The sequence below is a fragment of the Urocitellus parryii genome, chromosome 7, assembly GCF_045843805.1.
Source record: "Urocitellus parryii isolate mUroPar1 chromosome 7, mUroPar1.hap1, whole genome shotgun sequence".
Taxonomy (NCBI): Eukaryota; Metazoa; Chordata; class Mammalia; order Rodentia; family Sciuridae; genus Urocitellus; species Urocitellus parryii.
Window position 1 is genome coordinate 59,457,513 of NC_135537.1, and position 25,639 is coordinate 59,483,151.

Here is a 25,639-nt window from a genome sequence, read left to right on the forward strand (position 1 = left end):
ACTGACTGACTTACACTGTTCAACTTGCCAGGTGTTAAGATCATCCAGAGAAGAAAAAGTAAAAATACTGGAAAGAGGTGACAAACCTCAGATATTACAGACACATGAAAGCAAGCTGCAATTCTACACTAAAAAGAAATACGTATATGATAAATTTCCTAATCTTCCTTGCACATTCACAAGCTGGAAAATAAAAAGAGTTAAAAGGGTGAGAATGTAGCTAGAAAGAAATGGCGACAAAATGAAAATGAAAGGAAGACAAATGAAGAAACAAAAATAAAAATATCTGACTTTCTTTAAAGAGAGCAGAAGGAGGGAGAAGGGGGAGAGAAAAAGAGGAAAGCAGGGAGGGAAGAGAAGAAAGAGAAAGAAGGAAGAATAGAGAAGGAAGGAGGCAAAAGCTATGAAAAATAAGCCTGAATTGTTAGGGTCAGGGAGTTTCTTCAAGAAAAAGAAACTGGCCATGACCCCCTTAGTGTTGAGGCTGGGTACAGTTCTTGGGACTGTTTAGAGAAATGTAGTGCTCTCCCCACCATTAATCTTTTCTAAAGAAAGACTTTGTTCTGCACCTGTATAAACAATCCAGATTTTAAAAACCTATATGCCTGCCCCTAATGTGTGAGACTATGTATTTATACTGATAGCTTCAACTCATCAATAGGCAAGGCAGAAAGCTAGCCTGAGATCTCCTCCTTACATCTTTGTCTCTCTCCCCTCCTTAGCCAGGCCAAGCGTGCTTAGAGTCAAGTTCAAGTTCAAGCGCTCCAAGAAAATTTCCATGCTCTGTCAAATAATCCCGCGTTTCCCCAGCCCAGAGAGAGCTGAGAGCAAGCGATCTTTTTACTGAGCTAGTCCCAGAACAAGCCCATCCCCCACTACCTAACCACAGACAAAATGTACAGGGAGAAAGAATGGAGGTCAGCGGGACTGATTGTGTGAAACTTCTCCCACGGGAGAGGCATGGCCTGGGAGACAAGGTGGAACCATGCCTGAGTGATGAAGTCACCCCTGGCCAGCCACCTGTCGTGGCACTTCAGGCACAGAGCCCTTCGCATTTGTTCTGCTGTAAGAATCTGCTGGAGCGAGGCTGACCCAGTGGCTTCTGTCTTCCTTGTCCCAAACTGATGATCCATTAGTCTCCTTGCACCTCGCTCATTTTGGGAGCATGGGGACTTTTAGTGGAAGGACAAAGGAACAACCAGTTAACCGCGACAAAGTTCAGTTTCCTCATGGTAGAAGGGAATAACCAAACCTCAACCTCACAGGGGTAGAATTCCTCCGTGGGCTGCTCACATGACATTGGCACATAGCCCACACTCACTCAGGGACTGACCACTGGTATGGTTTCCAAAAGGAAGTACCATCCCTTGACCACGCATTGCAACAGCCTTCCAGTTAGGGAAAAAAGGAGACACGAATTGAATTTTGTTTTGTTTCCTTTGGGGGAGGGATAGGTGTTTTATGTTTTGATGGAATGGGACGTCATAATTCTAGGTGTTGCTTTTCTTATTTGGGGGGCAGGATGATTGTGCTGAGTTAGCATCCTGCATCCGGTAGCTTGCTCTTCAGTATCACAGCTAAAATAGTAATGGATTCCCTAAATATAACTAAAAGAGTTAGGGCAGGGAACTCTCAAGACTTTAATACCAGTTAAAAATCCATTGGTGTGTGGTGGGCAGACTTGTAGCTACTGGAGTGCCAACAAGCTAGGGATCCTAAAGAGATTTTTTTTTTTTTTTTTTTTTTTGGAACCAGCCTGGTGATTCTGCAAAATGGAGATAACATTTAAGCTACAGATGCTGTTTGAAGATGAAACGAAACAATATAGATAAAAGTGCTGTATAAATCATAAAGCTACATAGAAGGAAAAGAGGAGGAGGAGAATGAGAGGCGGCTGTTGCACATTGTTGGTGTGACTTGCTTGTTTTGCCTTTTCTGTTGGAGGAGACTTGGATAGGTGGTGAGTGATGAACTTGAAAAACTGACTTCTACTGAAAAGACTGGGAGAGAAGCAGCAGGCAGGATCCGGACTCTGAGGGAGGTCTAAGTGTCAGACAATCTTCATTACACTATAGATCAGTTGAGTGTGATGATGGGTTGGGTAGGAATAAGGGGTCGCCCTTTGTTACTCCATAAAGCACTTATTTCGCACAGACATCCTGAGGGTCAGTGGGGCCGCGGGCCCAAATTCTGACTTGGTAGAGACGTTGCCTTCCCCACCCCCACCATCCACTTCTCTGTGCGAGGAAAAGTGATCCCCACCCCTTCCACGCCCCTGCCCCACCTCTTGCCCCCCTTTCCAAAACCCTCTTCTTTGTGGGGGTGGTGGTGGTTTGTCCCGAGGAGTACAGATAAATAGTCCTGTCAAAAGGCACAGCTAGTGGTTGTGCGTGCGGACCCTGGATCCCGACGTCAATTTCTGGGCTTCATCCTCCGGGGTCAGCGGCGGGGCGCGCTCACTTTCACCGCCCACTTCACTCACACGCCTCCGCGCCTCGGGCCCGAGGTCTTCTGTCCTCCTTCGAGCTTTCCCTGTCTCGGTCTCTGCCAGGGAGCTGCAGGCGAAGACGGTGATACTGGCCAGGGCGGAGAAAGGCGAGCGCGCGTGGGCGCGGGGGAAGACGCTATGTCCACTGGCTCGGTGAGTGACCCCGAAGAGATGGAGCTGCGGGGGCTACAGCGGGGGTACCCGGTCCCCGCCTCCAAAAGGCCGCCTCTCCGTGGCGCCGAGCGCAGTTACGCCTCTCCCAGTGACAATTCGTCTGCCGAGGAGGAGGACCCCGACTGCGAGGAGGAGCAGTGCTCTCTGAGCTCAGCAAGCGACTCAGGAGGCTGCAAGAGAAAGAGGCCCCGGGTGGCTGGGAGTGGCGGCACAGGTGGCAGTGCAGGCGGCTGTGGCAAAAAGCCACTCCCGGCCAAGGGATCGGCCGCAGAGTGCAAGCAGTCGCAGCGGAACGCAGCCAACGCCCGAGAGCGCGCTCGGATGCGTGTGCTGAGCAAAGCCTTCTCCAGGCTGAAGACTAGCCTGCCCTGGGTACCCCCTGACACCAAGCTCTCCAAACTGGACACCCTGCGACTCGCTTCCAGTTACATCGCACACCTGCGGCAGTTGCTGCAGGAAGATCGCTATGAAAACGGCTACGTGCACCCGGTGAACCTGGTAGGGACGCTGCGCGCGAGTCCCGGGGCAAACAGCCCCGAGGTGTCCAGACTGGCTCTTGGGTTAAGCCCCTAGACAGACCCAAAAGGGAGGTTTCCAGGATCGATGGTGAGGAAGCCAGTTTAGTTTCTCCCAAATCAGGGGAGGAGAGGCCAGCCATCTTTCTGGAGAATTATCCAGTCTTCCGTGTTTGCATCATTCTGATCAGTTTATATGGTGTTTCGTCCAGTGACAAATATTAGCTAGTATCCTACTTCCGGGGTAAATCTTAGTTTCAACGGAGTTTACTAGCTGTCTGGCAAATCTCAATTGCCCGACTTTTTCCACTTTAGGTCCTGGCCGGTTTCAATCGGTAAACCCTACTTTTGTTTAAAAAGGAGGGAAGACCGATTTCTATAAAAGAACTTTTGGATTTTTAAAAATTGATGCGGAATAGCAGGGTTTCCCCGGACAGCATTGTCTGGAAAGTCCCTCTCTGATCTGCCAACTCTCCAAGCTTTGGAAAGATCGCATCCAAGCCTATGGAAGCCTCAGTTTCTAATTGGAGCAGATGGAGATGGGAGTGAGGGGTTGGGGTGGGGGGCGAAAAAAGAAAGATGAGGAATTAAAACTCAAAAGCCCAAAACTCATACGCGTTTTCCTGAATTATCGGGTGGGCATAGACCCGGAAGAAGCGTGAATGGATACTGTCTGTCTTCTCCTAATCAGTGTCTAGTAAGATTAAAATCCAAGTTTAGGGACAAGACTCACAAATTTCCAGAACGCTGATAAAAACTCAACTACTGAAAGCCAGGGGTAACTGTAGTTCTCCTAGGAGAGTAGTTTCGGTTTAAGACTGCCGCTAGTCCTCAATATCAGATGCCTTTTTCTAATTTTAATTTTTTTTTTAAATTTTCCAGACGTGGCCATTCGTGGTCTCCGGACGACCTGACTCTGACACGAAAGAAGTTTCCGCAGCCAGCAGATTATGTGGAACCACTGCTTAGAGAGGACTGGAACTCACTTGTTGGGATTATTTGTTAAACGCAAGTGTTTTGGAGCCGCGGAAAGACGGGAGAGAGTGAGAGGACACTAGAGAATGGGCACAAGGTCCCATAGGATTCTCCTGGACTTTTCCCCTTGCCTGGAACTGTGAACAGGGCAGGTGTCCTGCGACCACATTTTGTAATCAGAAAGACCCTCCTTCTTGTGGCGAGCACGGACCTAGATCCAGTCTGGGGCCTTAGCTCTTAGACTCATCCACCGCGGAGCCCAGCATCAAATCGCTTAAGGGGTAGTTTCTGAGCTGAGCTGGATTTGTCATATATGTGATGGCAGAATTCTGCACAATCTGGGCCTTTCACGGTTAGACAACGGTTAGAGAGATCTCTTGATCCGCCTAAAAGTCCAGGCGTGGGATCCACTTCAAGGCATGTTTTTAAATTGCAAAGAAAAGAGAGTGGCATAGCTGGACCAGTTTTGTAACCCACCAGGCAGCGCCCTCGGAACAGGTGGGACTTGCCACTTCGCATAGGGCGAGAAGGAGACGCATTTCGGAGACCAGCTCTGGCAGATTTTGCCAGGCACGTTCTGGGCTGTTCAACTTCCTTGCTGAGGTCTGACTTCTTACTCCCCACAGACTGGGGTCTTCTTTCCAAGCCCTCTCCTCTTTCTAATTAATGTTCTGCTCACAGGCTCCCAGTCTAATGTGGAGCCTGCTGGTACCAACCTGGTTTGGGTTTCCTTTGGGCCGCTCCCTTCTCCCTGCTCCTCGAAGTTCCCTCATTCACTATGCTGGACTTTCCCCGACAGGCTTCACCCCCACCCCCAACCTCTGGCCGCCCTTCCCCCATCACCACTTCTGGTACCCAAGTTCTTCCCCGCAGCCCAAGTTCTTCCTTGCACTTAGGAGGGCTTCTGGACCTGTTTGGGACCCATTGACAATGGTTACCATGATTAGCGGTACTGCGCCGCTGCCATGAGGCTGCACTACCACAATAAATAACAGATGTAAATAAATTTATTTTTTTATGAATAATAAAAACATTGTGAAAATTGTGTGTCCCTAAGCGCGTCAGAATGTGGTCTTTGTTGCACATTACCTGAGACGGTTTGGTCTGGATGTGAACTTTAAAGGAGCTGGTCTCAGCTCTGGACAGGGTGCTGGGTCACTGTCACCATGGTTGATGGTAATCAAGTTTTGGTCACATTTCTAAAATGTCTGTTTTAATATTATTAATCTGTATATTTCTGATTTTTCTTTCAAGTAATGATTCCTGGAAGGAAAGAAATGGAGACTTTTAAAAAGCCCGCGAGAGTCTTTTGAGGCCAGAGCTATCTTGAGAGGCATACATTCAGGAAGCTAGTATAGGTGCACTTCTCTCTTACACACACACACACACTCTCTCTCTCTCTCTCTCTCTCTCACACACACACACACCAAATGCATTAAATAACCTAAATCACACTCCAGCATCTACAACTGCAAGTAATTTAAGAATGCCCTAAATACCCATCTACCTGAGCCGCCCAGGTCTCAAGTCTAATTGGGAATTAGAATAAGAATACAATCTAAGAAGCCAATTTGTATTTCAGCAAAATTCCTTTTTTTCCCCCCCAAACGTTTGGTCTCACACCACCTCATTCTCCATGTTATTTTCTTCCATTTTCACTGCAATAACTTGGAAAATTCATAATAGCAATTTAAAAAATGGTGATATTTTCAAAAGCAACATTTCTTTTGTAGAAGATTTTTTAAAGTGTGAAGGATAAACTACTGAACCATCCAATTTGGGGTTCTGCCTGTTTTTTTTTTTTTAATAAAATAAAAGGCAGTTTTTCTTGAACAGAGAGAAAACACAGCTGGACTTTAGTTAGGAGGTGAGAGAGAGGTGGGGAGCATGACTTCCTGTTTTGAACTAAACCAAACTCAAATTCTGGAGAGCTGCCTGATGACACCATTTTTTTCATAGGGGTATGAGCTTTTGTTCATACCCCTATCCCTCAGGGCCTCAGGGATCCAGGTTTGGGGATTCAGTCCTCAGGTGCCAGATACCTGGCTGGGGGATGGGGGTCACCTTGGACTCTCTGTGGTATCAGGGTCTTTCTGGCAAAAGGGAATGTGAAGTAACTAGTGTCAGGAGATCCCAGCATGGTCAAATACACTTCCATCAGTTCTGGGAAGCAGGCTTCTTGAGCTTGGAATGTCTGCTGGAAGCCAGATCTTAGTCAAGGTCATTTCTTAAGCAAGTTATGGGGGTGGAGGAGTTCACTGTGTTGGATAAGGAGAACTTAGCTTGAAAAACCCAGCTCTGCCACCTCACTGGGTTAGTGACCAAGTGCAAGTTAGCTAACCCCTTCCAGCCTGTTTCCTCATCTACAGTGATAACCCTACCTAGGAGGATGGCCTGGGGCATACAAACCATCCTGTATTTAAAAAGCAAACCTTCTAATAGGCAGTGAACTGGCTACTACAGGAAACAGAGGGAAACAGGTAAAGGGGACCAATTTCAGACTAGCCTTAAAGACTGGGTCCAAAGCCGGGTTTGGGTTTCCTTTGGGCTGCTCCCTATAATCTAAGCTTCATGGGAAGCCCAGGCTGGAGAATATGAGGTTGAGGTCAGCTTGGGCAACAGAGGAGGACCCCATTTCAAAAAACCAAGCAAAACAAAACAAAACAAAAGGGCCGGGTCCTGTTTCCAGAAGTTGCAAAAAAAAGAAATGCCCTGGGAAAGCACACAGAAAAAACCAGAATACCTATGTTTATAATGAATACAAATAAGAATGGACATTGAGATAAAAAAGGAAATATTGTGAATTTTCATAAGGAAATAAATAATATTTAAAGTATTTGTTTTTATCATTATATTCTCTCAACGTACTTCAGGGACAAATGTACAGATTTCTGCACCTGCTCCCCTCCCATTTAGGAGGTGCAGTTTGCCAATTCACATGTACACAGAGGCTGGTGGTGTGCCAGCAAATTCATTTTTGTGATGACTTTATAATCCTAAAATTTATGGAGAATAAAAAATTTTTTTCTCAAAGATTTCTGCCCCATTGTTTCTATAAAAAGTCTAATGCCAAGGATCATTTTTTTATAAAAGAAGAAAAGGGCAATTTCTAGTAAGTTGCAAGCAATGAATGTAAATTGATTCAAGTTTCTGGACAAAGGTTGTTAACTAAGAGAGCCTTGGGCATCTTAAAGCAGCCCTTTCTATATCTACCATTGTGCTCAGAGTGGCAGAAAGACATCCCAGAGTCCTCCTCACTTTTGGAGATTTAGGTTGGACAAATGAGAGTGGAGGCTGGGATCTGGATGGAGGTGGGGTGGGGAGAAAGGAGAAGTAAGTACAGGCTTAAGGTTTCATCAATTCAATTATACTGCCCTAAGAGAAAATGTGTTGGGAAAAAAAGCCTTAAATGTAAAAAGCAGTGAATAAAAAAAAAAAAAAAAAGAGTAAATTGAAAAAATCCTCTGCAGGGGGCTTTTTGAAGGACCAAAGCATCATTATTAGTGATACTGACTCAACCAAAGAGAACAAAAAATCCCCTTCCACAGACTCTTCCTAAGATGAATATTTTAAAAGAAATGCTTTCGGCACTGTAATTTTGAAACATTTAGGCGTTTCTCTTGGTTGTAGATGTTGAATTGATTTTGTGTGTATTCATCTGTACTGGGCTTCAAGTTCAATTTCACTTTAGTTCTGGTGGCTCCTTCCACAGATAGCAACAATAGGGCTTGCAGTTTACAAAGTGATTTTTATGGGCAGCCTCCCCCTCCCCCACTCTCCAACAAATGTTGAAAAATTTTAAAGAAAAAATTTCTCTGCTCATAAAAAAGAATGCTTCCTAATTTAACAGACAGATAATTTTGTTTGATATTTCTGGAAAACATTAAAAATTACAATAGCTCAGAAAGTCATTTTAGTCCCAGTTGGAAGGACAAAACTGGGTAAATTCACAAGAGATTTCTCATTATCAAGAATCTAACTAGTGGGAAAAATCACTAGGAGTCACCAGATTGACTCCCTTTGTAACTAAGCACCTGGCTGCCCCTCCTTTAGGTGGGAACTTCTGCACATCCCCCACCCACTGGAAGGCCAGGGGGCTTGGATCTTTCCACCACTTATCTTTCTTTATTTTGTTTGCTTTTTGAATTATTTTTCTTCTTTATGCCCCAACAGTAAAAACTGACCCAAAGAAATACTTTGAAATCATGATTCTAAGAAAGTAGCCAGTGCCAGACAGGTACATGGGATAATGTTAACATAAGTAGCAATTATCTCAGGGGATCTCAGCCTTCTCCCTGTTGGTTCTGCTGTCACCGAGGTGGTTAAGGATCAATTTTGTGTTTCTTCATTGCTCGTGATAAGAAAGATCCAGGAACAATTAAGAGTAGGGGTTTTCATTTGGTAAAAATATGGTATTCGTATCAACTACAACTAATTGTTAACCCTCGAAGATGAGAGAAGAGAGGAACAAGGAACAACAGGCTTTTACTGTTTACTTGTGTTTGCTTATTTTAAAAGTTTTTTTTTTTTTAGTTTATTTTTTTTTTAATTTAGATACAGGGTCTCACTGAGTTGCTTAGGGCCTCCCTAAATTGCTGAGTCTGGCTTTGAACTCTCCATCCTCCTGCATCAGCCTCCCAAGCCGCTGGAATTAAAGGCATGTGCCATTCTTGGGTTTCTTAAAAATCCATTTTTAAGAAAAATTGCCATGCCAGATGTAGCTGGTTCCAGTCTCGTCCCCTAATTCCTGACTCTGCATCTTAATGTATCTTGACTCTGCTCAGAACCCCTCCTGCCTCCTAACTGGAGAGGACATTAATTATGATTGAGCACTTGGACAAAGCTAACGTTTAAAAACCCAAGTCTCAATTTTCTTTTCTTCTTTGATATAATAGTTTGTGTGTCCTTGACTCTCATCTACAAATTTGTCCTTCCATTCCCTTTACCCACTTTTATCACCTGGCTCTTTTATGCCACATCTAATTTTCTTATTTTGGTCTTTATTTTTACCATGAAGGACAAATTTTCATTTAATTTCCTCATAAAGATAAAGACCATATTAATACACATCAGAAATTATGCATGAGATTAAAATCAGACTCATTTTAGAGTGCAAGATAGACTGACGGATTTTGGCATTACAGAGTACAAAACATACATTGATTTCAGATTTCATGTAGCAGCCAACTTTTAAGAAGCTATACTTGTAGAGTTTGTATAATATCAAAGAATATTCACAATAAACTGAATTGGACATTAAAATACTTCTAACCTTAAAAACTACATATCTGTGTGAGGCTGGTTTTTTAACCAAAATAACATATCACAGTAGAATCAAGAATTAAGTAGAAAACATGTATAAGAATCCAGCTCTTGGGGCTGAGGTTGGGCACAGTGATGGAGTGCTTGCCTAGCATGTATGAGGCACAGGGTTCAATGCTCAGCACTGAATATAAATGAATAAAATAAAGGTTCATTTACAACTAAAAAATATTAAAAAAAAAGAATCCAGCTCTCTCTAAGTCAGATGTTAAAGAGATTTGCAAAGAATATAAAACTATGCCACTTTTTATTAAAATGTTTTGGAAAAAATATTTTTCATTTAAGATATTATCTGCATTAACATGTAATTAGTTTATTACTACTTTTAAATGGATAAAAATAACTATTTTGCTTGGTTTTAATTTCTAATTCAGTGAATATCAAAAGATACAAGCCAGCTACATAAACAAAAGCTTTTTGAGTGTTTATTGATTTTTAAAAGTCTAAAGAGATCAAAGACCAAGAGAGTTTGAGAATCACTTGCTTAGATAATTCCTGAAGCCTTTTCATGGATAAGAATCTGTGTTTTCTTGGTTTTGTGGTGATCTCAGGAGGATAGGAGCCCGCAGATCACACCTAGGATAGGCAGCAAACATTTCATCATAAAGTCTGGTAGAGAGCTCTGGAGTTCTTGGGGGTAGGAACAGACCATTTCCATGCAATAGCTCCATGGTCAGGCCAGGAAGGTCCACAGGGCCAAAGTCTGTGCCGGTTTGGATTTCTATACCATTTCTTACACCTGACACCCAGCTCTCCTACCTTCTATTTAGGTTCTTGAATTTTGAGCCTTTGTAGCCTCATGACAGGACCTGGCTTTCAAACGAAAGGGAAAGTGATACCCCAAACTCTGAATTGTAAATTCCATTCCTTTGGCCCATATATGTATATTTTCTGAATGCTGTGTAAGAATCGTAACAATCTATTGTCTTAATACATGTAGATAAGAAAACATAGAAATCATTTCCACTGATCTTCGATGAAACCTTTTTTTTTGGGGGGGGTGGGGCAGGGATTGAATTCAGGGGCATTCGACCACTAAGCCACATCTCCAGCCCTACTTTGTATTTTATTTAGAGACAGGGTCTCACTGATTTGCTTAGGACCTCACTTTTGCTGAGGCTGGCTTTGAACTCCTGATCTTCCTGCCTCAGTCCCCCTAAGGGGTGGGATTACAGGCGTGTGCAACTGAGCCTGGATCAATGAAACCCCTTTTCTCTGTAGCTCTGCCAAGTAGTTGACCATCACTGAAGTGACTGAATGCCTTGACGTGACATTGGAGTACAAAATAAACGAAAAGAAACAAATGGCAATAAAAAGATAAAAATATAAAAATGATTTTATAAAACTCCAGAGAATTCTTGCATGCCTGGGAATCAAGCCTCTTCAAATTCAAAGAAAGGATGCCACAAGGTAACAGGTTCAGGGACATGAAGTCCAAGGGATTCTGATGATCCCTAAGGTAACTATGCAACGATTAGGAAACAGAAATGTGCAAAAATATCAGGGACCCCTCAGGCTAAATCTAATTAATGGAACATTTAAATTACAAATGGCAATGCTCTAAGGGTGATGATAGCTAAAGCCTGGGGAGCCTAGGAGGACAAAATTGGGAAACTACAGAGAAGGGCAGAGAGCTGTAAGGGAAGAGCAAGACCATAGTTATAACACACACCAGATCTGGGCATAGCCAGAGATGTTTGGCTTAGACAGAGGCCAAATCATAGCCTCCTAAAAGAACATCTTAGGAATTCACTGGTTATTTACATCATGCTCCAAACTCTCTGGTAACCCCAACATTTATGTGCCCTAATCATAGATTTTCCCTCATATCATAGTGAAGGAATAAAAAAAAAGCTATTCACCTTCTATGAGACAGTTTTCCTTTGGCTAACATTTTTTTGTTTTGGAGTCTTGGAGTGGGCTGGAGGTGGTCCTATTAAACTATGAACCATTTGGTTATCAAAGATGATCGCCCATGAACTAGGCCTCCAGTTTCTGTCCTTTTATGTAGGGCTGGTCCTGGTGGCAAGAGTGAATCTTCCAGTTCTGAGCCTGGCAGACTCACTGCTTCTGGTTTTACTTATTTGAGACCCTGAACTTCCACATTAGAAGCCTGTTCATGTTCCTGGGGAGACCACATGCAGAATTCACAGGAGACGGGAGCCCAGAGATTGCACACAAGAAAAGTGAGGGGCTCAGCTGACAGCGAGGACTGAGGCCCAGACACTTGATCCCAGTGGTTCTTGCTCTTACCCACTGTGGAGTCTTCTAGTGGAGGCTGAAGAAGCCACCAAGTACAGATAAAGAGGCGACCTGTCTCCCCGAGGCCATCCTAAATCCTGACCCACAGAATTGCGAGAGATGATAATATAGTTATTAATTTAAGCAACTAAATTTGGCTAAATCTCTTACTCAGCAATAAGTAGCCCAAACAGATTGTTAGTAAATTTTCACATCAACCATTTATCCAAAAATAAATAGATAGCATTTTGATCATCAGCTATGAGTCAGGACCATTATGTATAGACCCAAATGAATGAGATGGTTGCTTCATCTCAAAGAATCCTAAAAGAGAAAGAGAAGAAAATGAACCAATAATTGAAGCACAGTGTGTTGAGCGCTGTGAAAGGAGGTGGCACTCTGGGAGGAAAGGCACAAAACCAGGCTTTGGAGAACCCTGTAAGACTTCTCAGAACCCTGACATGTGAGTGGGGGCAGGGCAGGGAGCAGGGATGTGTACCAGAAAGACCTGTAAATGATGGGCAGCTTCCATTTCCAATCCAGTGACTGGGTTAAGTGTCCAGTGGTGGTTATGAGCATGGACTTCATAGGTGACTCAAATTCACTCAGGCTTGATTTTCTCATTTATAGGATGATGATATAATGGAACCTACCATGGGGTTATTAGAATATTGGATGCAATAGCAAATGTAAAACCTTTACCATGGTGCGTGCACATAGTAGGTGCTCAGCAAATGTTCATCTATAATTATGGCCATATCCTCATCATCACTACCTTAGGGATTACCTGTGCATCCCTTGGCATGCTTTGAGCAAGTACTGAGAACATGCCTCATTTTTCCTTGAATCTAAGACATCAGGATTTTCAACTGCGATTGTATTTCAGTTCTCCTCCGAAGAGGTTGACCTTTTATGAGTTTCAAAAATCTTTAAATATTGATTTATATGGCAAGCAACACATCTTGTTCATACTGGGGGTGAGAGAATAGACTGTTAAAATAAATCTGTGTGGTCAGGAGAGATGAATAGAAAGAGGTACAGCTTAATTATAAGGCTACAGTAACAAACCAGGGTTAAAAATAACATCAACAAGATGCACTGATTCAGATGTACTCATAGGAGCTCTGCTGCTTTTCAACTCCTTCAGGATGCACCCCGAACCTCTGTCTGCTCCATCACTTAGAGCAATTACCCCTTGTTTGCTAGACAGAGAGCCTGAGACAAAGGGAGGGAAATATAAGACACTATGACCAGAACTGTTTACTAGCAAGTCCAGGATTAGAATTCACAGACTCTGAGTTTCCCCCTGGCACTCAGCCCACCCAATCTCAAGGACACCAGCAGATAAGAATTTGGCACCAGGACAGCTCTTTTCTGCAGCTGCTTCCACGCACACTGGCCAAGCCCCCAAGGCTGCCTCTGGTGGCTGGTGGAGGGTTTTGAAAATCTGACTTGGATGGCCTTGGACAAGCACTTCCTTTTCCAACTTTGCTTTCTCACCCCAAACCGTGTGCCTGGGCTAGATGGTGCTTTAAGTCTCTTACAGTTCTAAAATGGCAGCTGTGTTTACAGGGCTTCTGAATGGTATCAGTTGTGTCTCCTGCAATTGACTGTACAACTCAGGGAAGCTAGAAGCCTGAAAGGACTGTTTTGTGCTGATAGAACAGAATTCCTGAGACTGCACAATGTATACAGGACAGAGGCATATTTCTTATAGTCCTGGAAGCTGGGAAATCCAAAGTCAAGGGGGCGGCATCTGGCAAGGGCCGACTTGCTGCATCATCCCATGTAAGGAGGCATCACACGGTGAAAAAGCATATGGAAGTGATCCAATATGGAGCCTCAACCCTTTTATAATCAGCATTAACCTGATTGTTAGGACAGAGCCCTTGTGACCTGAACACCTCTCTTGTGGGCCCCATCTCCCAATCCTTGTTATCTTTATATTGCTGGTTATCTTTTCAACATGTGCTTTTTGGGCTTTGAAATTGGAAAAGACAAAATAATAATCAAACCCACAACCTGACAAAGCCAAACTTCACTTAAATGTTTTGGGTGAGATTCAAATCCCTTGCACGCCCTTCAACGGGTCCTGCAGGAGATCTGTGACATTTCTATTCAGTTTTATTATTGATCATAAACTTTACCACAGACTCTTCATTTCTGGTGCAAAGGTACATTTCTTACAAAGGTACAAATGAGCCTCTTCAGGATACGAAGCCCAGAAATCATGGTATAGAAGGCTATCTGAAGGCTATCTCATCCTAAAGACAGACTTCATTAGTGTTAAAAAAAAAATCATGACATACATTTCTCAGACCTTTTAATAAACATTTTATGATCGTGTTTGATTTTCCCCAAAGTAAAAGTTGTGGCAGAAAAACAACAGATCCAAATGAAAGTACTCCTAGCCAAAAATATGGTATGTAAATAACTACTGGCTTTCTTTAAACTCCTGGAAGCCCGTGACATACTGAAATGTTGACTTTTGCTTCACCAACCTAGGGGGTTTTCCCCCTTATAAAGTAGCACATTTCTAGTTGCTTTCCTGTGTTACCTTCCACTTTTCTGAACAATTTCCCAAACCATACTGTTTGTATTCCTGGGGTCCCACCTCAGCTGCATTCTTCTCTCCAGATGAGATCCCCTGAGCATGAGCTCTTAGGATGATGTGATGTGACTTGTGATGTGCAGAAGGATTGAGTGGGGCATGGATCATACACGGCAGGCCAGAGAAACAAAGGGTCTAGATTGGGACAATGGGATGGAACCCAAGGGATGAAGTCAGGAGGCATTCGACTGCTACAATGAAACTGACTGAGTGGTTTTATATTAGTAATTGTTGTGATGAAATTATTGACTGGATGTGGGTGATGAAGACAGGAAAAAAGTAACGATGACTCTGAGGTTTCTAACTTGGGCCAGACAGTGAACAGTAAAGTCACCGTGAGTCATTGCCTGTCATTCAGGTTTAAAAGGGCAAGTTTAAAACAGTACAGAATTTAGAAATCATATCATTCCCTCAGGAACTCTACTCTTTGCTGACCTAAAAAGACTGCTATCGAATTTGGGGTTTAGATTCATTGGAAGGGGGTGTACTAACCACCAAAAACTTAGAAACACAAAGCTTGGAAACAAAATCCTTGGCCTCAGCTCTGCACAAGCTTGCCTTTTTTATTCTTTCATTATATCCCAAACATATTTGGAGCAGGGATCATGGTTTTACATTTTGTACTTAGTGAAATTATGATCCCCATCTATCTCATACACAATAAGTGGTCAATAAGTATTTGATAAATTATTCTGGATAAAAAATAGTCACTTCTACTCTTAGTTTTGAATTCTTTTCTCATTTGTAAAATGATGTTGATTTGGTTTGGGAAAGTCTGTACCCTGGAGCCACTGAAGATATCATGACCATCATCATGGACAGTCAGGAAAGTGGGTTTCCTTTCTCTGGTGCTTGGCATTGCTCTTCCTGCTTCGTGTGAGCTCACCAGCTCTGCACTCCATGTGACCATTCCAGGGATCCCTCAGACAGAAAAGAAACTTGCTGGATGAGTCCAATAAAGGATGAAGGCTTTGAAATTGGAAAAGACAAAATAATAATGTAGACATGCTATCGACTTTACAAACATCAGCCCTTTAGCTTCTCATTAGGCCCATGAGTAGACCTGAGATTATCTTCACTTATGGATAAGAAAGCCAAGGCTTAGAAAACTTCAGTGACTTACCAAAAGTCATACAGGGAATAAGTGGTCGAGTCAGAGTTTAAACCTGGTCCTCTCTAGTTCAGAATGTGACCCTTGACCAGCCACTTCCTGTTGCCTCCCTAAGTGAGGTCTTTCAGGGGTGAAAGAAAACCCACCAACAAGACCAACCTTACTACCTTAGGTGTTAACTGGGAACAGTCGATGAGCTTATAAAGTAAAAGTTTTGTTTTGGCTCACAGATTTGGAGGTTCCAGGTCATGCTTGGTTGGTCTTGTTGCTTTGGGGCCTGTGGTAAGCCAGCACATCATGGTGGGAAGTACATGGATGAGCAAAATTAAGAGGAAGAAGAGGGACTGGGGCCCCATATTCCCCTTGAGGGATGCAACCAGTGACCAAAAGGCTTCCCACTAGGCCCTGCCTCTTAAAGCTTCCAACACCTCCCCATGCCACCAAGATGGGACTAAGCCTTTATCACATGAGCCTTTGGGAGACAGTCTAGATCTAAACTATAGCATAAATGAAAGAATCCAGAAACAAAAAAGTTACATATTTTATGACTCCTTTTAGCTGAAATATCCAGAATAGATAAATCTATTATGACCAATGCATCTTGGTTGATTGCCAGGGTATAGTGGGGAAGAAGGAGTGGGGAGAAAGTTCTTGACTGATAATGGGTTATAGTTTAGAATAATGGAAATGGCTTGGAACTAGAAATACTGTGAATGTACTATTTGTCACTAAATTGCTCACATTGAAATGACTGGTTTTGTATGATATGAATATCACCTCAGTGATACATGTTATCAAGAAGAAGTCATTTGAAAGCCAACTTCCAGGGCAGTTAAGACATTGGCCAACTGACTTTTTCCCACTCTGTCAACTGCTTACAGGCCAACTGGTTCTGTTCTTTTGGGAAATTTATGCAGCTCCAGTGCTAATCACAGATTCAACTAGAAAAAAATATCTAAACTGAAGGCAGACAAGATTCTGAGCTCTGGGAAGCTGGTCCCACTCATGGGAAGATGTTACTAGCTCTCCATCTTGTGGCCAATATGTAAATTGCAACAATTCCTGACCTATTAACTCCCAGGTTCATTTCTGACTTCAAGATGAAATGATTTAGAGCATTAGTCCTGAATACTAGGATTGAAATTGCACACCTTCTTGAAGTCATCACAATCTTGAATATCAAAACACTATTTTAACTGGGCATACACCTAACCTATAATCCCAGTGGCTTGGGAAGCTGAGGCAGGCAGATTGCAAGTTCAAAGCCAGCCTCAGCAGTTTAGCAAAGGCCCTAAACAACTTAAAATAGAATATATAAGGGGTGCAGGGTGGGGCTGTGGCTCAGCGATTAAGTGCCCCTGGGTTCAATGGTTCAATCCCATATATATATATATATATATATATATATATATATATATATATATTTATTTATCTTGGATTCCCTGGGAAACAGAGCCTGAAGCAAAAGTGTGTATGTTAATTCTTTACTGGGATTTGGAGTCCCAGGAGAGCTGAAATTGGGGGAAAGACCAAGCAAGCACCAAAGGCCACAGATCCATATTGGCCACAGCTTCAGGATCTTCAGGATGTCTTCAGGCCCCAGGAATTTACTGGGTCAAATTGTGGTTATGTTGATGAGGCCCTGAGGAAAGAAACGGGTATTTCCAGTGGCTCCACTTTGGGTTCCCAGAGGTCAGGCTCCAGAGACTCCTCTTCCAGAGCTCTGGGGTGGTGAAAGGGCTGATTTCAGAGCACATACCCTGCTGGAGGAAATGCTAGAGGCTTACAGACTGACTTCTGCACTCCTTCCACAGGTCAGGGGCACCCACACGGGTCCCCATTTCTTCTGTCTGTAAACCATCTGTGGAATCTCAGATCCCTCATAATTCCACCACAACAAGATTGCTATCACAGCTCTTCTAGAAAATAGCTCTCAGGAGTTACTACAAGGATTTCATTTACTCATTTACTAATGACTCCTGAAGTTTGAGTTAGCTCCTGTGCTCTGTCACTTGGTCACATTTGCAAGAGGTGATACAGTTCAGAGAAGATCTTTCTGAAGCTGGTAACTAGTTCAAGTAAAGGCCAAAGATACTCATCTCATTTGAACTTCACAAATTGTGAAGTAAACAAGGGAGATTATTATAATTATTTATCTTTTTCCAAATGTTAAACTCAGGCTATTCTTTGTTTAAGAATAAATAGACAGTAGTAGATTCAATTGCTGTGTTCATTTGAAAATAGGAGGATGTAATTCACACATGCGCAATGATTACATGTCTGTTTTAAAATATAAAACCACACAAAGCAACACTGTGCTCTGCTCTTCTTTTCCATCTTAACTCTTTAACCCCCAATGTATTACTGATTAAGATGGAAACATGGACAAAATTGTTAATATGTGTTCTTGCACTTTGAACAAATGGTCAGACTGGTTTGAGTCTGAGATAAAACTGATAATTTAGTCAACAAGCAATAACATGAATTTCACTGCCCTCTTGTGGTCAATATTATTATCACAAGAATATAGATGTACCCATGAGAAAGACAGTTATTTTTAGGAAACGACTTTTGCTATGGTTATTACTCTGGTACAGAATTTGTAATTTATTGGTCCACTATCAGTTACATGCATATATACATAGGTATATACACATGCAAGTTTTCAAATCCTATATTAGCAAAAATGCACACATGAATTTTACAAACCATTCAAACCATGCGTGATGTTTAAACAGACCAGATTTTACATTTTCTTCCTTGCTGATTTCTTAGCAAAAGAAGCTCTTTGGCAAGAATATTGTGGTTCCTGTCTTCATAAATGTTTTTTAATCTTATTTTTCATTTAGTGTCATCTGGGGTTTTGGCGTCCAGATTTTTCATTTTCTAGAAATTTCAAAAAAAATATCACACACAGGGTTGTCAATTATTTTTGTTTTGCCAACTTTGGATGTTTAAAAGTTAGTTACTGATTAATATTATCACAGTTTCAAAAATAAAAAGCATTTTAACACTCAGAAGAAAATGTAGGAAAGATATTATTTCAAAACAAAGAACGGCCCTTTCCATTAAAGAACTTTCTACTTCTCTTCATTCCCCCCCCCAGTCTGGTGGCTACCAGAAGACTTCCAGTTGGCAGCAGCAGTGCATGCCCATTTAGAAACTCTGGAGTAAAGGCAGAAACAAGGTGAATGAATTTCCCAAAATTATGGCCAAAATTAAGGCCATATTCACTGATGACAAGACATGGAATGTAAATGTGGCAGAATTCAAGGATTTCTTCTCTTCTGGAAAAGTTCTACTTCTCACTTCCTGTATCTCAGTTCGTACTCCCACAGTGAACCCTGAGTCTCTGTGTGCCATGGTGACCCTCAGTTCCCAGAGTGTCACCACGACCCTTAATTTCTGAGGTACATGGTGCCTGGGAATAATAAGCACCAAATTGGTGGCTATCACTTGGGATAAATATGTGGATGAGATTCAGGATAGGAATACAATGGGCATTGATTCTTCTGTATTATTTTCTAATTTTTTGAGTGGAAGGGCAGGTACAAAACTAAAGAATCTGGAACCTATCACTTCACCTTCTGCCGCCATTTTCTACTTGGGGATAATGCCTTCATTTATAGAATCATTAATGTCACTTTCAAGTTTAACATCATTTTTTTATTAAACACTCTGTTTGTTGAGGACTGTACTAAATTACTATTGACTTCTATGTTACTAGGGAAGGTTGTGGAGTGTGTGAATAAGGAAGAGAAAGCTTTGGTTATTAATATCCATTTTGTAGGAATTTTCCATTCATAAATATCATATACCTGTACTATTAGAACATAAGCTGAAGCTATCGTTTGCTAATGAATTTTATAGATATATGTCAATAATTTATTGTTTCTCCTTGTTTTCATTAATTCTCAATAAATACTATTTATGGTTGAGACATCCTTAATAAGGTTTTCTTATGCCATGAAATTCTAACATATCCTTTATTTAACTTTAGTTAGGGGACACAGCTGTCCCTCTAGGGTTGCACTTCATAACTTTTATGTTTTGTTGTTTACCCTTTGTCTTCGTCAGATTAGTCCCAGGGAAGTATTGTTGTTGGGAGTTTAGATTTCACAGACTGCCTCAATGAAAAACAGAGAAAGCAGTGAGAAGATCTGGTGCCATGTAGGCAGCTATGCTGGTTATTCTGAGGAAGTAGAATTCAACCACTCTGCTAGATTGAAGTACAGAGAAGAAGCGAATGCAAGAAAGTGAAAGGGAGGTGAGAGTACGAAGTTGGACCTAGAGCAGTTTATGTTGACTTTTTTTGAGAATCTGCTCTCTTGACCTTTGGAAATGAGGAAGCTGTTTGATCTTTGCTTCCAAAGGTTTTGCAATGATCCATTAGTTTCATTTACTGTTTCAGTATTCATCTTGCCATGAAATTAGGTACAGGGACTTGACTTACCAAAAGGAGTCAAATTTGTGTGCCGCCAACATGAAGGGCTTAAGGTCCAGGAGATGGTGAATCCAACGGCTTTGCAAAATGGCGACCAATAGCAAGGCTGATGGACTGAAGGGCATGGGATCACAGGGGCACTCCACTCAAAGCAGTGCAATCACAGCCAAGCCACTTGATTCCTCTACCTCAGCTCCCACATCTCCTGTTCAAGGGGAAGAGTAGGCATAGTGCCTGTAAAACAGAATCCCCATGTCATTGTATGTGCTCAGCAAATGTTGGTTGTTAGGATTAGTATGTAAACAATTAGCTATCTTATATTGGAAGAAGTGCTATAAAGGAAGTGTATTCTCTGAAAAAAAAGTCTGTGTTGACCATGAAGCATTTCCCAAGCATCGAGAGTTAATATAAGATAAAAATGGCCACAAGTGTGACCAACAAGATGGGGCTGGAGAGGCATCTCAGCAGAACACCAACCTACGCAGAGAGACAGGGAGATGGATGGGACAGAGCAATCATGGGGGATGTAGGGATCAGCAGGCCAGTTGGAGGGGAGCATGAGAAGGTGAAGGGAAGCCTGAGGAAGGATCATCAAAAGCGTGTGGACCTTGCTAAGAAATCTTAAAATTTTGTGAGTGATTTCCTAGTAAGTCCCCTGCCATCACTGAATGAATGGAGTTACAAAAGTATCTGCCACACTCCAAAAATTTGATGGGAATGATTTGGGGTTAACAAAGATGATTTACAAAACCACAAAGACTCTTATTCCCCCTCCTCACCAAAAGAAAAAAAGAAAAAAGAAAAAAAATAAAGCACCCTATGGAGGCAAACTTTGACTGTCTGCCTAAGGATGAGGTATTTTCCATAGTAAGGGAATGGAAGAGGTAGAAGGCTAATTTATCTCTCTTCCAAAAAACATCAGCCCACTATATTCTTCTCTGCATTAACTGTACTCTTTTCTGGTTCATTTTTTTAAACTCCCAAAACACAAGAAAAATTTAAACCACAGCAAGCAAAACTGGAGTGACGTTGATATGTTGTTTTACTTTCCTGAATTGTTCTTTGGAAAGGGATGTGGCGGTGGGCCTGGTAATAGTTGATGTGTTGGCCGAATCACTCACAGAATTTTAAAAGTCAAATCCACAAAAATCTTACTTGCTATGTTTCTACCATAGTTGGTGCCTTAGGTCAATAGCGCTTTAAATTGTAAGTGACTTGAGAAATTAAATGCCAATTTAGGAGGCCAAAACATAATCTTATGAGCCTAATATAGTGTTTATTTCCTGTAGGAAGTGACCTCCCACAAAGGACTAAGAGTTACTTCAGGGCTTTGGAGTGTTGGAATAGAAAAGGGCAGGCTGCACCCTCCTGCCACTCATCAGCACTAGAATCCATTTAGAGTCAAAGATTTCAGAAGGAATCACTGAAAACTAAACAATGGTGAAACTTCAATTAGATGCTTATGAAGTCAGGATTTTTCTGATGGGTATTTCAACTCACATTAGGGCTTCACCAAGCTTTTGCTTTCAGCACAAGTTGTTTTAGTTCTTTGTTGATAATCTTACTGAAATGTGGAAGGCTAGCCTTGGGAATCCCAGGCCGGGAGTACAAGTGAGTGACACAGTGCTTCAGGGTCCCTTTGTCATACCTGGATTCTTATGGTACCCACCTCTGGGTCTAAATGGTGGAAGGGCGGGCAATCATGTAGGTACCAGGTCACTCCAGGAGGTGTTTCCATTAGTCTCCCTTTGATAAGAGTAAGATGAAGATCAGACAGGAACGTCAACTTGTTAAGCAATTGCTATGTGCGCAAGTGCTTGGGTGCTTTGGGGCTGTCACTTAATCTGGACCACCACCCTGCAGTGGGGACTTGTCTCAGATCACTTGTCTCTTCCTTCTAATAGGAGAATGCAAGAGATGATCTGACCAGTGTCTCTGACCTTCTATCGGAAGACTGGCGCATTCAAGCAGTCACCATAAAGTAAAAGTGCTATTTTTCAGGCACATATGAAAATTATCTCATGATTTCAACCCACCATCTGGAATATCTGAATTTTGCCTTTCAGATCTAAGGCCATCCGTTTCATAAGTAAATGTGGCACTTAATATGGCACAGTCTTGTTTTACGCAGTACAGCTGAGAGAAAAGTTGAGCCAAGTCAACCGACACAGGGTTGTAAACCTTATATTTGACAGCAGAGGGCAGCCTATGCCTGGGAAAGGAATAAGATTACCCTCCTCCCTCACAGATCTCAAAAATAGGCTGATCTCTGCTCTCCTTCTTTCTGAGGAATTCCCCTGAAAACTCATTACCCAAATTTGAAAATTGAGTTGTGAGATGAATCTCAGTAGAAAATCATCTTGAAACAAAAATCCTTTTTGGGTGGAGGAAAAAAATTTGATAAAATAAAGCCTGCCAAGGAATTTTTGTCATGACCCTTCCTCAGGAGGATTCTGTAGTGTTAGAGAACAATAAATCTTATTTTATTTTTTGTCATAGACTTTTTCAATCATAGAAAGCTTCAAAAATATCAGAAAGCCATATAAACATTAAGACAGATATCACTCAGGGATATGAAAGCAAGCTGTGTTCGATTTAAATTTGCATTTCCTAGGTACTGGAAAAGATTTTTACCTACTAGCAAAATCTAACTAAAAGTAATGTATGAGAGACATATAGCGATGTCAGGAGTCTCACTGAAAGCAATGTTCTACTTACATAATAGAGGATGTTGCTGGATCAGACAACATGGATTTTGTTAATTCTGCCTGCTCCTTGCTTTATGTAAATTGAACAAATAATTCAACCTCTCCAAAGTCAGATCTCTCACCTATGAAATGTGCATTAATAACCATGCCTACAGCATAGGGCAATAAGGATTCAAGGTGATTCACATATAAAGTGTTTAACACAGCATCAAGCACATTATTAATATACAAGAGCATGATTAACTACCTTGAACTTTGCTTTGCTTCTTCTTGTTTGAAATGAGAAGTTTGAAGAGCTCTGTAAATCCACTGTCAATTGGAAAAACTAAATTTTATGTGTACTTAAACTTTGAAAATACTCTCATCAGGTTAGAAAGCATGAATCAGTTCTCTGTCAAACACCGAAACAGACGCAAACAGCAGAGAGTATGAGCCTGCATTTTCCGTTTGGGTAAACTATCTCCAGAGTCACACCCTGACAGCCTTCACTCTGTCATGTTCTTTCTTGTATTTTTTCCGCAATTTTTTTTATGAATAATCACTGTAAGGACTAAATTGTATTTCTGTGTTTACTTTTCTTCAATTAGAATCATTTACTGGGTACCTAAAATTTATAAGGCCCTTGTTAGTTGAATAGATACAGTTCTTTCCCACCATGAGATCTCACCCATCAGAGGAAATTAAGACAGAGTAACAAAAACAAAACTAAACAAAATATAGAAAAGAATGTGATCAATGCCATAAGTAAAACTTACTATGTCTCTGAGAGGACAGAGAAAATTACTAATGAAGACCCTGTGCGAAGAAAACTTCAAAGGTGGGTAGAACTGGATGGTATAGATGGGGTGGGCATGGGGTACACCCAGCAATATTCTAGAAAGAAAAGGGCTCAGAAATTGGCCAGGCCATGTTTGGAGGCAGGATGGATGAAGGCAGGGGTTTTATGATAGGATGTAGCAGGAGGTAGGACTGAAGAGAGAAACTGGGTCAGATTTGTAGAGGGCTTCCAAGGCCAAATTAAGGACTTTGAAGCTTTATGAGGAAGGGTGAGGTGAGAACAAGGCTGTAGAGGGCAGTGTGGGGAACGGTTGGAGGTGGAACCAACACAGGAAGTGCAGACTCAGGGGGTGACTTGGGTTTTTACACAGAGGTGTCACAGACCTGAGTTATGACCCAGAGGATACGGAAGTGAGAGAGGTGAGCGGAAGATTCCTTCATTCATTCCACTTTTATTAAACACCTGCTCTGACCAGGTCCCAACCTCATGAGGGGTCTTCACAGAGAAATCAAAAGGTCCCTGCTGGGAACAGGGGGCAGGGGTGGTAATTTAGACACTGCCTAGAATCCTGAGGATGTGTTTCATGGTGGGGAAGGGGTGGCTACGGAGGAGAAGGGGGACATGGAGACAATACCACTAGCAGAGAGAGCCCACACGAGGGAAGAGGATGACTTAAGGGGAAGAGGTCAAGATTCTCTGGAATAGAGAATCATCTAAACCTCAGCTCGGTGAATGAGCACGTACCTAAGCTTGGGAGAAGGCATGAGCATTCATGAGAGGATGGAGGGATGGAAAGTTGGCCAGTCTCCGAGCTTATTCTCCTTCAGTTTACTGACCTCACTAAACCCAATGAGCCTTGGCCACCATTATTTCCTCACACCCTGCGTCTGCCAATAGGTGCAGGAGTCAACTTGCTAGAAGTCTTTGGAAACCACAAAATGATGTACAAATAAAAGATGTTCATCTTGGAAACAGCTATATCAGAATGCCAGGGTAGAGAGGGCCAGGTGAGCATGCTCTTCAAACTAAAACCCTTACCTTCTCCCATTTAAATGGATATAGCTCAGTTGGTAGAGTGCTTGCCTTGCATACACAAGGCCCTGGGTTCAATCCCCAGCACCACAGAAAAGAAAAAAAAAAAAAGCAAGAAATGTGTTTTCTAGAGATAATGATTAATCCAGAGAAATGAGTCCTCTGAGGAAATTTTAGAACAACTGTAGGAGGGGAGGACAATGTCCTGACAAATGGGTGGGGTAACTATTTTTTGGAAGATATGACTTTTTTAGGTTTTTAGAATTTTATCAGTAGGTAAATGCTCCCACATGACATTGATTCTATTTATAAATGCACACAGTTCAATCTATATGGTTTTATAGAGAGACTCTTTGGGTAAATAACATTGTGGAGAAACTCAAAATATCTGGAGACCAATCCAGACTTTTCACTACCCTTTCCCAAAGCTCTCAGTTTCAATGCATGTGAAAGTGTGAGGATTTCCAGCAACCTAACTAAATTTATTTTCTAAGTGTGCAATTCTTTCACCTGTTGCTTTTTTTTTCAGTCTTTCAGATTTCAAGATTCATGCACCAGTGGATATTTTGCATTGTTTCATAAAGATGAAGGATTTGATTACAGGAGTGAGATGTTCGTTGTGGAATTTTTTTCCTTAGATTCTCCCTTACGTTGCCTGTGGCATTCAATATGATTATAGTGATTTAAAAGAATGCAAAAGATCCTGGCGAAAGGCCCAGGCTCTGAAAATTGTTTTCTCTTTACTTAAGGCAAAACCATGAATATATGATTTTTCTTAAAAGTATGGAAGAAGACTGTTTGGTGTGTGGTGTGGATAGGGTTGGGACTCATGAATCCCACCCTCTTAGGAAGTGCTGTTGGGACAACCCTCAGCCACAGGGTGTAGGAAGGACACAATGTGAGCAGGTCATTACAAGTCTGTGGCAAAGACTATTAGTTTTCCCTGATAAACACATTACATCAATAACGACAACAGTACCAACATAACATAATGAGGAACGTTGAACAGCTACTGAGTCCTTACTGTGAATCATGGCCCAAACTAAGCTTTTCCTGTATCTAATCTCATCTAATTTCATGTACTAGTGGATAGTGGATACTTAGTATTTCCATTTTAAAATGGAGAAGCTGAAGTTTAAGTTCAATAACACATAAAATCACTCAGCTACTTATGAAGTGGTAGAGGTAGACTCTAAGCCCAGAATCTTCACTCTTTAAAGTAGGAGAAAGTATATTTAAG

The 25,639-nt window shown here is 41.9% G+C and overlaps 1 protein-coding gene across 1 annotated transcript; it reads left to right on the plus strand.

The window, feature by feature from the left end:
• Positions 1 to 2,626: 2,626 nt before the first annotated feature.
• Positions 2,627 to 4,503, plus strand: Msc (musculin). The gene is made up of 2 exons (XM_026397314.2): positions 2,627 to 3,160; positions 4,060 to 4,503. Exons 1-2 carry the CDS (start codon positions 2,627 to 2,629, stop codon positions 4,144 to 4,146), a joined length of 621 nt encoding a protein of 206 aa, XP_026253099.1. The 3' UTR covers positions 4,147 to 4,503.
• The last annotated feature ends 21,136 nt before the right edge of the window (positions 4,504 to 25,639 follow it).